General features: G+C 44.4%; 1 protein-coding gene and 1 non-coding gene across 2 annotated transcripts; one reads left to right on the top strand and one right to left on the bottom strand.

Moving 5' to 3' along the window:
* Positions 1-4,336: 4,336 nt before the first annotated feature.
* TRNAM-CAU (transfer RNA methionine (anticodon CAU)) lies at positions 4,337-4,423 on the bottom strand. The gene is given in 2 exon segments: positions 4,337-4,372; positions 4,386-4,423. It is a non-coding gene; the product is annotated as a tRNA-Met (tRNA).
* Positions 4,424-7,043: 2,620 nt separating this feature from the next.
* On the top strand, positions 7,044-13,472 carry LOC136464834 (glutathione reductase, cytosolic-like). Its single transcript, XM_066463778.1, has 17 exons — positions 7,044-7,199; positions 7,304-7,477; positions 8,015-8,079; positions 8,201-8,270; positions 8,410-8,481; positions 8,586-8,789; positions 9,099-9,172; positions 9,268-9,351; positions 10,856-10,943; positions 11,022-11,103; positions 11,408-11,481; positions 11,682-11,789; positions 11,871-11,935; positions 12,546-12,659; positions 12,854-12,953; positions 13,043-13,096; positions 13,174-13,472. Exons 2-17 carry the CDS (start codon positions 7,340-7,342, stop codon positions 13,267-13,269), a joined length of 1,488 nt encoding a protein of 495 aa, XP_066319875.1. The 5' UTR covers positions 7,044-7,199; positions 7,304-7,339; the 3' UTR covers positions 13,270-13,472.
* The last annotated feature ends 645 nt before the right edge of the window (positions 13,473-14,117 follow it).

Consider the following 14,117-nt stretch of genomic DNA (forward strand, 5'->3'; position numbering starts at 1 on the left):
CGGCCATAAGAATTGCCAAGTACTCTTTTTCATAGACGGACAAACCCTGATTGCGAGGCCTAAGGGCCTTACTGATATAAGCCAAAGGTTGTCCTCGCTGCTGCAGAACTGCACCCACACCCACTCTAGAAGCATTAGTTTCGATCTCAAAAGGGATGGAAAAATCAGGGAGCGCCAAAACTGGAGCTGAGGATAGTGTAGCTTTGAGAGTCAGAAATGCGGACTCATGAATGGAAGTCCATACAAAGAGTGAGTCCTTTTTGAGCAAATCCGTCAGGGGCTTCACGATGATCCCAAAATGGCGGACGAACTTTCGATAATAGCCGTCCAAACCAAGGAATCCCTAAAGATCACGAACGGAAGATGGTGTTGGCCAATCTTGAATGGCTTGTACCTTGTCCGGATTGGTGGCCAGACCTAAACTGCTGATCACATGGCCTAAGTAGGAAACTTGCCGTTGAGCAAACTTGCACTTAGAGAGCTTAATCTTACTTTTTTTGCTGCAAGCCACTAAAAAACTAGAGCAACATGTTGTACGTGCTCCTCATAGGATCTGTTGTAGATCACTATATCATAAAAAAAGACGACCACGAAGCGGCGAAGCCTAGGAGCCAACATCGCATTCATAGCACCCTGAAATGTGCTCAGAGATCTAGTTAAGCCGAAAGCCATGACTCGAAATTCGTACTGACCGAGATGGGTTTGAAATGCGGTCTTGTGCTCTTCAGCAGGTTGGAGCAATATTTGATGGAACCCCGCACAAAGATCCAGATTGGTGAACCAACTGGCATTAGCTAACTCATCCATCAATTCCTCGAACACTGGTACAAGAAACTTGGACTTCGCGGTGAGTGCATTGAGGTGACGAAAGTCCACGCAAAACCTGTACCAGCCGTCCTTCTTCTTGACCAAGAGCACTGGCATAGAGAACGGACTAGAGCTTGGCTGTATGATCCCTTGAGACAACATTTCATTGACTTGTCACTCGATTTCATCTTTGAGGCTCAGGGGGTATCGGTAAGGGTGGATGTACACAGGACTAGCACCTAGCAGCAGCGGTATAGAGTGGTTACACGCTCTGGAAGGTAGCAAGTCCACCAGTGGAGTGAACAAGTCCGAAAAGGAATCAACAAGAGCTTGTATCTCAGCTGGAAGCTCCTGGCTGGCAGAAGAAGATGCTGCGCTAGTATCTAGAACCTGACAGAGCTGAAGAAGCAACTGACTGGGGGACTCCTCATCAAGACCTTGCAACAGCACAAAATCACCATGATAGGGAATAGAGAACCACTTCTGCTTCCAGTGGACGTGCATTGGGCTGAATGCAGCAAGCCAGTCCATACCCACAATAGCATCGAAGGCTATCAGAGAAGCACTCTAAAATCAGAATGGATAGTGCATTGATCCAGTGTCCACGACACATTGCGAAGGATTCCGAAGCTCAGCAATAGGCCACCACCAGCAACTTGCACTTGAGTTGATTGCAGAGTAAGCACTGCTGATGATAATTTGGCGGCCAATGACTCACTGAGAAATGATGACGAGCTACCGGAATCAATCAGAATTAGCACTAGATGGCCAGCGATTGTCCCTGAAAACCGGATAGTACGAGCAGCACAAGCACCAAGAGCAGCAGCTTTGGAGATGGCAACAAACAACTGCTCGGTGACCGACTTGTCCTGATGTTCAGAACAACCATCTTTAGAGTTATCAAACGAGTCCCAAAGAGCTTCCACTGCAAGGAACACTTCAGGAGGACATGTGTGGTCTTTACTCCACTTGGCACCACACATGTAACATAGACCCAAAGCCTTTCGATAAGCCTTGACCACCTGAAGCTTGGGATCAACACTTGAAGAATGCTTAACTGCAGGAGCCACTATAGCAGGACCAGGAGCTGAGGCTGGTCCCTTTGTTAGTACAGGGTGGCGGCGGAAGTGGCAATGGCGTCCTGGTAGTATGCTGGAATTTGGACGAAGCATACCAATCACCGGAACGAGGCTGCTTGGTCAGAGCGGCAGCCCCCGCCTCCTCCTGCAACAATGCCAAAACACAAGCATCATCGAGGTTTTATGGACACTGAACCAACACAACTGCCTTAATTTCTGGAAACAACCCATCAATAAAACGCATGGTATAATAGACAGGGTTGGTAGAATTGGAGTAAGCCGATAGCTGATCCACGAGTTCAGTAAAGCGTGTGACATAGTCAGAGATAGTTGTAAGCTGTTTGATGGAAAACAACTTACGAATCAATAGCTCATGTTGGTCACGATCGAAACAATCATGCAACAACTAACAGAAGGTGGACCAAGTGGTAGTACGAATTTGGGATTCAGGTGGACTAGAACCAGCGTGTTGTAGGGCCTTTCAGATAATGTTCAGACACGCTGATCCACAGAGACTCCTCCACGCCATACATAGCGAAATACTTCTCACAACGATGACGCCACAAGCGTGGATTGTCACCATCGAATTTGGGGAAGGGAAGCTTGGGAAGGCAACCTAATGCAGAGGAGGGATGATAGAGGTCTGGAGGCTTTTGGTGAGCGAAATTGTGAGGAATTATAGGATGTGGTGGAAAAACTTATGGAACTGAAGTAATTGGTGGATAAATTGATGTAATAGCTGAAGAAGGTGGCGGGTAAATTAGTGGAACAGAGGAAGGAATGGAAAATTTAGGAGGAGCAGGAAGGGGTGAAGGAAAAGTTGGGTGAATTGGGTTGGGTTGGGAAAAATTGGGAGGAGCAGGAAGGGGTGAAGAGAAATTCGGTTGAATTGGGCTGGTGTGGGGAAAATTCTGTGAAGTGGAGTACGACGGATGAAAGCTAGGTGGATTCGGCTATGGTGGAGGGAAATTGGCCAGCGGCGGGTATGGGGGGTGGAAGGTGGGTTGCACAGGCCAAATTGGAGGGCGAGGAGGAACGATAATGGGAGGAGGACGATCCAACACCACTGACTAACGATGAAATCAGGAGGAGGGTGAGGAGTGGATGTCGTACCGTTGGGCGGGATATGGCTCTAGGTTGTGACGACCCCAAAATCCAGTACCCCGTGTAATCGATGCAGAGCAGTGCCCGTTGGTTCCATCAGTGGACGGCCCGGTAGCTGGGCGCGTGGCTGTCGACGAAGGGGACAGGGAGGGGCCGAGCTGGCGAGTCGACGAGGCGCCCTGTGTGTTGTCCTAGTTGTCGGAGGTGCGCTTCACCTCGAGCCTGAGGTCGTCCACGAGCGCCTCCACCGCCAAGTCCCGAGGTCCGTGGTCGCCACCTCCAGCGTCGTGACTCTGCTGTCGCGGTCGTCGTTGGTGTGGGTGAGCCAAATTGTGTCTAGGTCGGAGCAGGTGGCCTCCAGGGTGGCAAGGCGGTCGTCGACCACCGAATCGCGAGCGGCGCGGTCGCGGTCTAGATCGGAGAAGCGACGCTCCCACTTCTCATCCTATTCATCGAACCGACGATTGAGCTCGTCGAGGACCAGCTTCAGGTTGGGATCCATGGCACCCTAGGCGCGACGGAGCCTGGTGAAGTGCTCGTGTGGCTGCAGCGGCGTGGGTTCCAGATCAGCCTAGTCTGATACCAATTGTGAGATACAGCTAGGAATCGAATAGTTGGCAATGAAGAAGAAGTACAGTACGATAAGTGCTTTGTATTACAAGAATGAATATGCGGTTCACAGATTCCCCCCCTTCGTTCACGGCTCTCTGCTAGATATACTTAGCTACGCTTGCCACATAGGCCTGAACATCTTGGAGTTGGGCCACGCCTATCTCTTGGGCCTCGGCAAAGGAGGGGCAACGTCGCTGGGACAACCTTTCTGGGTCACCAGCGGCATCAGCTGTTGTAGTATCAAGGGTGTTGCTGACAGATATTGAAGATTTTAATCCGTATCATCAGAATTTCTATTTGGCCTAGCATGTTAGAACCATCAAACGGCTGCGTACATATAGAAGTGTCGACATTTCCTTTTTGTTATGTTACAAGTTGGACATATGACGTTGAAATATAATATCAGATATATAGAATCTAAAAAGAAGAGTTTAAAACATATACTAGTACCAAAGACTGTAGCATCTTAGAATCATCACACAGCTGCATATAAAAGTGTCGGCATTTCCTTCTTGTTATATGTTGTAAGTTGGAAAAAATGACAGTAGAAATATAGGCAGATATAGAATATAATCTAAAATGTAAAAAAGAGTTTAAAACATATACTTGTACCATTTAATTAAATATAACCAAATAGGCAGATATAGAATCTAATCTAAAATCTAAAAAAGAGTTTAAAACATATACTTGTACCATTTAATTTAACATAACCAAATAAGAGATAAAAAATGTATTGGGGTGAGAGAGGCTCGAACTCTCGACCTCAGGATCACTCAAATTAGCTATGAGACCTACGCGCTAGCCAACTGCGCCACCACCCCGATGTTGTTTCATTTTTGTTTCAATTGATTTTAAAGATTCACATGAGCCTTTTTGATTCCCATCTCACAGCAACACCGATGAACAGAGGAGGACATCTGTAGACTGTAGTTCTTGTTCATGTGCCATCATTGAATTTCTATCAATATATATTCACTTATGTGTTGAAGCTTTAGAGTTCGGACCTCCAAAAGGAAACCAAAACGACGCGGATTGTATATTCTCTACAACAAGACGAGGCATTGGAATGATGTCGGGTTGCGTAAGGTGCGGGTGGAGTAAATATCCGTCCACGACAAAGTGTCTATGAGGAAAATTTCATACTTATGTGTACCCGTGGATAAGACTTTATACTTGTATCCGCACCCGTCGAGTACGCCGCGCTCGTGAGCCAAAGCCGGCTGTACCTGTTTTATTGTGAGAGAAAAATATTATAGATTCTAGCTGCTAAGTCGACTGATAAGTTCAAGCAAACAGGCCGTATATTACACTATAATGGATATAACCCTCTGTCTTTTTAGCTCTAGCAGGTGACACGATACACCCGCACCGGTGCCCGCAGGTAGAACCTTTGTACTCGTACTTGCCCCCGCGAGTAAAATTTTGTACCGACGCCAACATCTACCGGGTACAATACCACGAGTAAAATTGCCATCCCTATTTGCAGTGTTGTGCTATTTTTCAGGTTGTGTTGTTCCCCCTTCCAAACTAAATTATTATTTTTTTGGTAGTTTCAAGTCAAATTAATTTTATATTTAACTGATTTTATAGAAAAATACTATTGTCCATCGAACTACTTAAATACTTTATAATATATATATTTCATACTGTATCTAATTATGTTATTCTGATGACATAAATATTGGTGAATTTAAAAAGATTGTAACTCACTGATCTATTTAACGTGGGGGTAATATTTGAAAAGAATACTTGTGTAATTCGAAAAAAACAAATTCAGGTCGTGTTCTTAAAAAAAAAGAGGTATACCGTTTCGAGGTTGATAGCGAAGCAACCTTTTGTCTTTCACTATTTTCAGATGCCCGAAACGAACTCAAATCAAAGAAGAAAATTGGTAGGTGCTGGTATCTCGTTATCTCGTGACGTGTGGGGACCTCGAAACTGAACATCGACTGTTGGATCACGGCAATTACCACGTTCGCGTGTTGGTGTCAGCCAGTCCAAACCAGCCAGCCAATAGTATTTTTCTCTCACAACAAATCAGTCCCAGCCAGCCCAAACCAGCCCAGAAACCAACCAGCGAACAGGCCAATAAGGCCTTGTTTAGTTCTAAAAAGTTTTCCAAAAAAATGTTACAGTAGCCATCACATCGAATCTTGCGATACATGCATGGAGCATTAAATATAGACGAAAAAAAACTAATTGCACAGTTTGGTTGAAAATCACGAGACGAACGTTTTGAGCCTAATTAATCCATGATTGAATACTAATTACCAAATAAAAACAAAAATGTTAGGTAGCCAAAATCTCAAACTTCACCCAACTAAACCAGCCCTAACACTTCAAAAGTTTTTGGAAACAAATACGTAGTGCATAGCACATGCGCAGCTGATACAGAATAGATAGACACTCAGAGACTCGATAGATGCCTTCAGTCTCTTCAGAAGTTGTCTTTGACACGCCCTTGCTGACAAGAACCACCACAGGAGTTTCAAAAAAAAAAAAAAAGAACAACCACAGGTGAACAGTTAGCATGCCTTGCAGAGTTCGGCAACTACCACCATGACCCAAGTGCGACTAGTCCAGCAGCAACGAAGGCTATTAGTACTTGCCAAATTCTGTCCAGATTCATCGTACACGAAGTTCGCATCATTAGCGGACGCGCGGCACATTTTTCATCACGTATGTTACCGAACTAAGACCTCTTTTCTGTGTTCGATGAGTTTTTTTTTAACATGCTCATCTCACTGATGAATTCGGAGGTTTTCTTGATCTGTCTGAAAAGATCTCCGCCGAAATAGCCGCCGCTGATCGAGTTTTTTTTTTCTTAACCAGCGAAAACGAGCGCGATAAACTGACTGATCATTTGTCCTTGTCTCGATCGAGCTGCTACGTGCAGACACGCCCTTTCTGCAGAAGTGCAGAACAAGGCTGTGCAGCTAGAATCTGCTCCATGGAAACTGTTCGAATCTTTTCCTCAAAAAAAAAAAAAAAAAAAACTGTCCGAATCTCCACGCCGAGGAATTTCAGTGAAATTCAGCTCGGACATTCGTTACCGGACGCCAGGTTTCAGATGATTCGGATCCGGATTGTGTGAACTGCGTGTTGACTGTTGTGCTTCAGCTTCACACGTGGATCTCTCACGAAGACGAATCCGCTCTTTACCTTGCGCTCGCTAGACAAATCAAACTCCAACACAAGGAGCATTTAGCACGGTGCCGAAGAAATAGAATGGTATCCACAGGAGATCCCGGGGACGTCACCGGTGATGCAAGCTTGCTCCCTTAGCCGTCTGATCGCGCCACCGTGCAGGACGACGGACGGGACTGGAACTGGAAGGAAGACCAGCAGAGGTGGCAAGGTTGCGCATTGACGAGTCAAAAACCATAGGGACTTCTGTGTAAAAACTTGCTTGACAATTCGAACTGTACAAAACTTAAACAGAAGAAGGAGGCGAGGCGGAATCGCAGTCGCTCAAGGTCACAGCCTCACAGCACAGGTGACTCACGATTCGAGCGACAGGAGAGGGAAGCACCGGAAACGAAGCCGAGAGGAGCGAACCTTCCGATTCGTCTGCCCTCCTCCGTATCAAGATCACAGGTGCGGATTTGTGTGCGAAACAACTACGTACTATTTCCCGGCGAAATTTCGGGGTCTGAAGCCGGATTTCCTTGTGCGGTATTGAATTGCGCCCGCGGTCTTAGGGTTGTGTTTGAATCGCGGGCGTTGGGAACCCATCTATGGCGAGGAAGATGCTCGTCGACGGAGAGGTGGCGGCCGTCGCGGACGCCGGGCAGTACGACTACGATCTGTTCGTCATCGGAGCGGGCAGCGGCGGCGTTCGCGGCTCTCGCTTGGCCGCCTCCTTCGGAGCTAAGGTTTGTTGGTTTTCCCCCCACCACATCCTGTCAATTTTGTATCATATATCGGGCGCGCCTATGCCTGACTGCCTCCTCGCCGTGACACCCGTGTGGCCGTGCCCATCCATCCACTGCCTCCCCGCTCCTCCCTCCGCGGCTCCGCCGCTTCCATTCCCTGCCGGCCCCACCGGCGGCCACTCCCATGGTCGGCGGCTGGCACGCGTTGCCTGCTGCTGCCCTGGGAATATAGGATTAGATCATTAGATGGCTGCCGCCTACGCTGACGGCTGATCCGACCCTGCGGTTGGCTGGGCGGTTGAATGATTGAATTCCGTGGCAGCATGTTTTCTGTGGATTTTATTATTATGTTTCGTGGAATTGGATGCAGTTCGTATGATGTCAACGCTTCAGAGTGAAGTGTTCCTCTGCTGGTGTTTGCAGGGACTGCCCTTTTCACATCTCGCCTGCAATAGGGATCGTATCATGTGTTTGCTGTCCTATCAGTGTCTGGGTCTGTTGCTTGTTGTTTTTGACTCGTTGTGAGATTTGTGGCAGGTTGCGATTTGTGAGCTCCCATTCCACCCCATCAGCTCAGAGTGGCTAGGAGGACATGGTGGGACGTAAGCATCTCCTAATGTTTTTGTGCATTTCTTGTGCTTACTCAAAACATTGAATTAATCTGCTAGGTATATTGCTTCATTCTAAATCTGCATGCTCATAATGATCATATTGTTGTCTTAGGTGTGTGATACGTGGTTGCGTACCCAAAAAGATACTGGTGTATGGTGCATCTTTCCGCGGTGAATTTGAGGTTAGTCATTTTGAAGTCTTGTTATGGTACAACTATTGTAGGTACCCAAAATGGTTCTGAAGCTGCTGACATGTAATCTAAGAACACACTTACTTTGATGGTAGATTGTAATTGAACTGTAGTTTTGTTACAAATGCAGGATTCAAAGAATTTTGGGTGGGAGATTAATGGAGATATTAACTTCAATTGGAAAAAGCTGTTGGAAAATAAGGTCAGTTTTAAATCTCTACCATGACTATGAGCACATTCTGCACAACTGCTGACCCTGAAGGAATGTCATATTGCCCAAGGTTCTAATTTTTTCCTTTTCTTCAGACTAAAGAAATCGTTAGATTAAATGGAGTGTATCAGAAGATCCTTACCAATGCCGGTGTGACATTGATTGAAGGGGCAGGGAGCCTAGTTGATGCTCATACTGTTGAAGTTAGCCAGCCTGATGGTTCAAAGCAAAGGTATACAGCGAAGCACATTTTGATTGCGACTGGTAGCCGTGCTCAACGTGTCAACATACCTGGAAAGGTTTGCAAAATTCCTCACCTACCTTTTGTCACTAAGACTTGCACAGTTTGATTGCACTGATGCTTGAGATGCTGAAGATTGATGATTGTTGGAATTTTCAATAGTGTAAATTCGACACTGCATGTTTGAATATGGTCTTGCACCGTGTTCCTTTCTTGAACTGTTCTGAGGGAGCCAAACAATACTTTTTTATTCTAAGGAAGCATACATCTTTGTTATGATTTAGCCTCTTGTTTGTTTTCATTTTGTCCTTCATCCTTCTGGTGAAATATTGTTAAAAACTAGTGAAAATAATCTCTTTTTTTTCAGGAGCTGGCTATTACTTCAGATGAGGCCTTGAGCTTGGAGGAGCTTCCAAAGCGCGCTGTAATCCTCGGTGGCGGGTAGAGTGCTGTGTGCTACTTTAAACATACATTGTGCTGTTGCTCCAATCTCCAATTATCTGACATACGTTTGTCCATGTGCCCGGATAATGCAGATATATTGCTGTTGAATTTGCTTCTATCTGGAGGGGGATGGGTGCTGAAGTAGATCTGTTTTATCGAAGGGAGCTTCCTCTAAGGTTTGTAATTATTTTTTGGGAATCACTTCTCTTATTAATTCTTTAATGGCTAGCCCGGCCTCTTGTTTAAGTAATGCTCTTTTGTTCTTGCATTCTGGTTATCATCGTGTTCTACTTTTGTTTGCATTTGGGTAATTTATTATCAATCCTGGTAGTGAATACAACTAGACTGGACAACCTGTCCTCTGTCCATATTGTACATTGATGTATTTTTCAACAGCCATAATAATAGTGTCAATGTGAAATGTTAGCCTATGTATGTGATTAATAGAAATAAAAAAGGTCCCAAAATGTTTTTTGTTGTTCTTCTATTATGGATTCAGCTGTTGTGACATTACAGAGAAGTTTGTGCCCACAGTGAATAATATTTTAATGCGCTCAGTGTCCATGCGCGTGTGTTTTTGTTTTTCATCTAAGGAGTGCAAATTGTTTCTTGTTTTTTAAACCTGGACATATGTATCTGATGACACACCTGCCTAGCAGGCAATTATTCCTTCCATCCATCTTTGATCTGTGTATTATAATAAGTAAGCATTGAGGCGGAGCCGTATTCGCCAAGGTGCTATTCTGCACTCTCCTAGGTGTGCTTATGCGTTGGGCGGTGGGGTACTGCACACCTAGGGGCATAGGTCATAGGTGGTATCATAGGTGTCGCCCATGCGTCTGTGACGAAAGGTGGACGGAAATGCCATCCCCGTTGTCTACCACAAGCAGATCTGCTCTGGCAGGGATGTGTGGGGGAGGCAGGGAGCCGGAGACGTCAAGCCAGCAGTGCAGGGGATGTTGGGTGGCAGTGGTGTGGGTGGGCGTGATCAGGTGGGGGGCAGGGGCAGGCGTCAGCAGAGGGCGCAGGCAGGGGTTACCGAGAAGGGGTACTAGGAGAGAACGAGCCAGCGAAGGGAAAACTGGCAGTGGGAAGCTTGGATAAGGTGGTGTTGTTCAGATTTGGGATTTGGCTTTGCTTTGATGGTCCTTTCTCTCCAAAGCTTGGCCCACTAGGCCCTTTCTTTTAGAGTACATGTATGTATATGGCAACGCCTAGGTGGGGATCAGCGCCTAGAGAGTGCCTAGTGGCTTTTTTAACCTTGCCAAGTAGTGCATAATCTCCTCCGTAAACCATTATTACTGCACAGGAAACTAGCCACATTTTCGCTGGAGAAAATGTCGTGAGAGCCAATCAAGAGAGCTGGAACATTTGAATTCTGCATGGAAACCAATTCAGGGTTTAGGGTACAACGTTTTTTTTAATCTGCTTGCAAGCTGAAGCGTTGTGCAACTCCCACCTGAGAGACAACTGGCCTCTGCTGTGGTAAAAAAAAAACTGGTTTCTGCTGTTCCATATGCAATGCGTAGATCAAATTTGGTTCTACCTTTTTACGTATGCACAAATCAAGATGGATGGATGATTGTATGATACTTTCAAGTTTAGAAACAGAAAGCTTGTTGCTATGATTGATGTGGACAGGAAAGATGGGCATAACATTATTAACAAACTCACTTGCAGAGGTTTTGATGATGAGATGAGAGCTGTTGTTGCAAGCAACCTTGAGGGAAGGGGAATCAAATTGCATCCAGGGACAAATCTGTCTGAGGTGATCTTAACTCAAGCACTACGGTGCATTTTGATTTCTAAACGTCAGTTCTAAGTTGGATCAGTTTATTTTTACCAGTTGAGTAAAACGGCTGATGGCATAAAAGTTGTAACTGATAAAGGAGAAGAGCTCATTGCAGATGTTGTTCTATTTGCGACAGGTATTTGGGATATCTCCCTAGTTGAATTTTATCTTCTTTGTTGCATCAAAACATTTGCTTAGAGATCCAGTTTTGGACTGCATGGTCTTCCTTGGCATCTTTGTTCAGAGGAGTTGGATGTCTATTACAATACTTCTAATATTTAGTACCACAATAAGAAATTCGAAAGAAAATATTTGTAGCTAAATGTTTGAGATATAAAACTGGCAGTATGCTTATTTGCTTTCAGATTTTCGTGCAATACATGGAACCCAGGTTTTTTAGTTTAATACTATATCCATGCCTTGTATTTAATTGGTTGCAGGGCGCACACCAAACTCCCAGAGACTGAACTTGCAAGCTGCAGGCGTTGAGGTTGACCAGATTGGCGCCATCAAGGTTACTTTTTCTTTCTTCTCTAGCTGTTTCATCTTTGCCTGTGGGGTATATTTACACCTGGAATTTACTTCTTATATTTCTTTTAAAGCCACCCATAAATCTGATTGAGATAGTATTGGGCAGTTGAGTTTATCACTAACACAAGTTTTGCATTATTTTGAGTAATTTAAATGTTTTTTTTTCAATGTTTGTCTGTTTAGGTTGACGAATATTCTTGTACATCTGCTCCTAGTGTATGGGCTGTGGGTGATGTAACAAACCGGATCAATCTAACACCTGTTGCATTGATGGAGGCAACTTGCTTTGCCGTAAGTGGTTGTAGTAAAAAATCGGTTAAGTTCTTTGTCTCTAACTAGCAGTTTCTTACCTTTTCACATTTTCAACTGCAGAAAACTGTGTTTGGTGGCCAGCAAGTTAAGCCTGATTACGGAGATGTTCCTTGTGCTGTTTTCTCGTAAGTCACGCAATCTTAATCATTTTCAGTTGAATGATGCTGTTCACATCTTTGTAATCGAACCAAGTTGCATGGTTTGCATGCTTGCACATATGCTTTGCAGTTTGCAGCACAATGATTGCAGTTTTAATCAAACCAAGTTTCATATTTTTTGTTTAATGGTATTTTTTTTTCAACGAAGCACCTGTGGTTTACTTGCCTCACAGGTATTTGCTTGTTTCTGCTTCTCTGTGTAGATTTTTGGTATTTGTTTTCTTCTTCTAAATCCATATTGCTGAAATATTTATTAACAACTAATAATGTGTGAAAAATTGCTGGTGGTTTACTTGCTATCGCAGGTGTTTACTTGTTTCTGTGTCTATAGATTTTTGGTATTCGTTTAACTCTTCCAAATCCATGTTGCTGAAACATTAAATAGCAACTAATAACATGGAAAAAATTGCTAGCATAAATTTTCAGCTGTTTTGGGCGCTAGATCTAGGTGTAGTTGTTCTATGATGCGTCATGTTTTAGTTAGTGCAAATTTTTGGAGATTCGTTTTTCTTAAGAATTTATGCTTCCTTTATCATTGATCATCCTGCAATAACTTGAGACTATTATTGTTCCGTAGCATTCCACCACTATCTGTAGTGGGCCTCAACGAACAACAGGCCTTGGAGGAAGCCAATAGCGATATTCTTGTTTTCACCTCATCATTCAACCCAATGAAGAACAGCATATCCAAGTAAGCATAGTAAATATCATGAAATTGCCTGTTAGTTGTTCTTGTCTGCTCCATCTTGCAGGCTTGCACCCTATGAGCTCTGACGTATATGTCTTCTAGCACATCCAAGATCTGGGTGTTCCCTATTTTCTTCAGCGCTCTGCTTTGTAGTTTCTATCTCCTACAGAAGTTTGTAATTCAGTTTATGTTTTCAGTCGCCAGGAGAAGACTATCATGAAACTGGTAGTTGATGCTGAAACTGACAGAGTACTTGGTGCGTCCATGTGTGGACCAGATGCACCTGAAATTATCCAGGTAAATACAATTCTCTGGTTATTTTTTCAGTATTTAGGTCCTCCCCATTCTTCGTTGTTGTCTTATGACTGAGCTTTGGCATGATCCAGGGCATTGCTGTTGCGCTTAAATGTGGAGCCACCAAAGCGAACTTCGACAGCACTGTATGTTTTGTTTAAAGAGGCCTCTTGAAGTAAAGCAGCTCTTAATATCTTGCGCCTAATGGTGTATGGCTTTTCAGGTCGGAATCCACCCTTCTGCTGCTGAGGAGTTCGTGACCATGCGGAGCGTGACAAGGCGCGTGAGCCCGACATCCAAGCCAAAGACGAACTTGTAAGCAAGATTTGGTGTTTTGGGGAATGACACGCTACACAAATATTCTGGTTTCATTTTGTTAATTTTACGTCATTCGAACTGTAACACTGTATAATGAAGGAATAGGATTTTTTTGTGACAGTCCACTCAAAATAATGAGATCATAAAGTTTCGTGATCTAAATAAAAGCTCAAGCTGTGAGGCCTGAGGACGTTTATGGTTGCATTGGTTCTCTCTGCATCTGAAGTCTGCTAGCTTAGAACGCCTTTGGTCCTCGTTAATATAGTTAGTGGCCGTACCTGTTCAAGTAATGGCGATTGGCGAAGGCCTATGCTGTCGAAGACCTGTCGTGAAATCCAAACCTAAAATGGGTCTTCAATATAATACTATAGCTTTCAACAGAATATCTATATGAAAGATTTATTTTGGGTGTCAGGAGAGGCATAATCTAAATCTAAGTATCCTCTCTCTTGGAGATTCATTTATAGAAAGCATTGTCTTTTGGGTCTTATTTTTGGAGAAGATCAAAAATAGATATTGAACCCTTTGTTTGTAGCGGACGAATGTGTCTTGTATTTTGGGTCGCTGTTTAAAGACAGTCTTACAGGTCGAATGCATTAACCTGTCGTACTCGTGGCACTGTGATTTGAGAAACCAGCACATATTCCAGTGAGGTTTGTCTCTAACTGCAATCAATTTAGCACAAGAGATCTGACCCAGGATTCCAGAAAAGTGCGTCTGCGCGCGTCTTAAATTGTGCTGAGATCCATGAACACGAGCAGTGGTGCCAGTACTGTTGCGTCTTAAAGTGCGCTGAGGTCCATGAACACGAGCCGTGGCGCCAGTACTGTTTAGCTGAGCTGACACAGC

Source organism: Miscanthus floridulus, chromosome 7 (genome assembly GCF_019320115.1).
Source record: "Miscanthus floridulus cultivar M001 chromosome 7, ASM1932011v1, whole genome shotgun sequence".
Lineage (NCBI taxonomy): Eukaryota > Viridiplantae > Streptophyta > Magnoliopsida > Poales > Poaceae > Miscanthus > Miscanthus floridulus.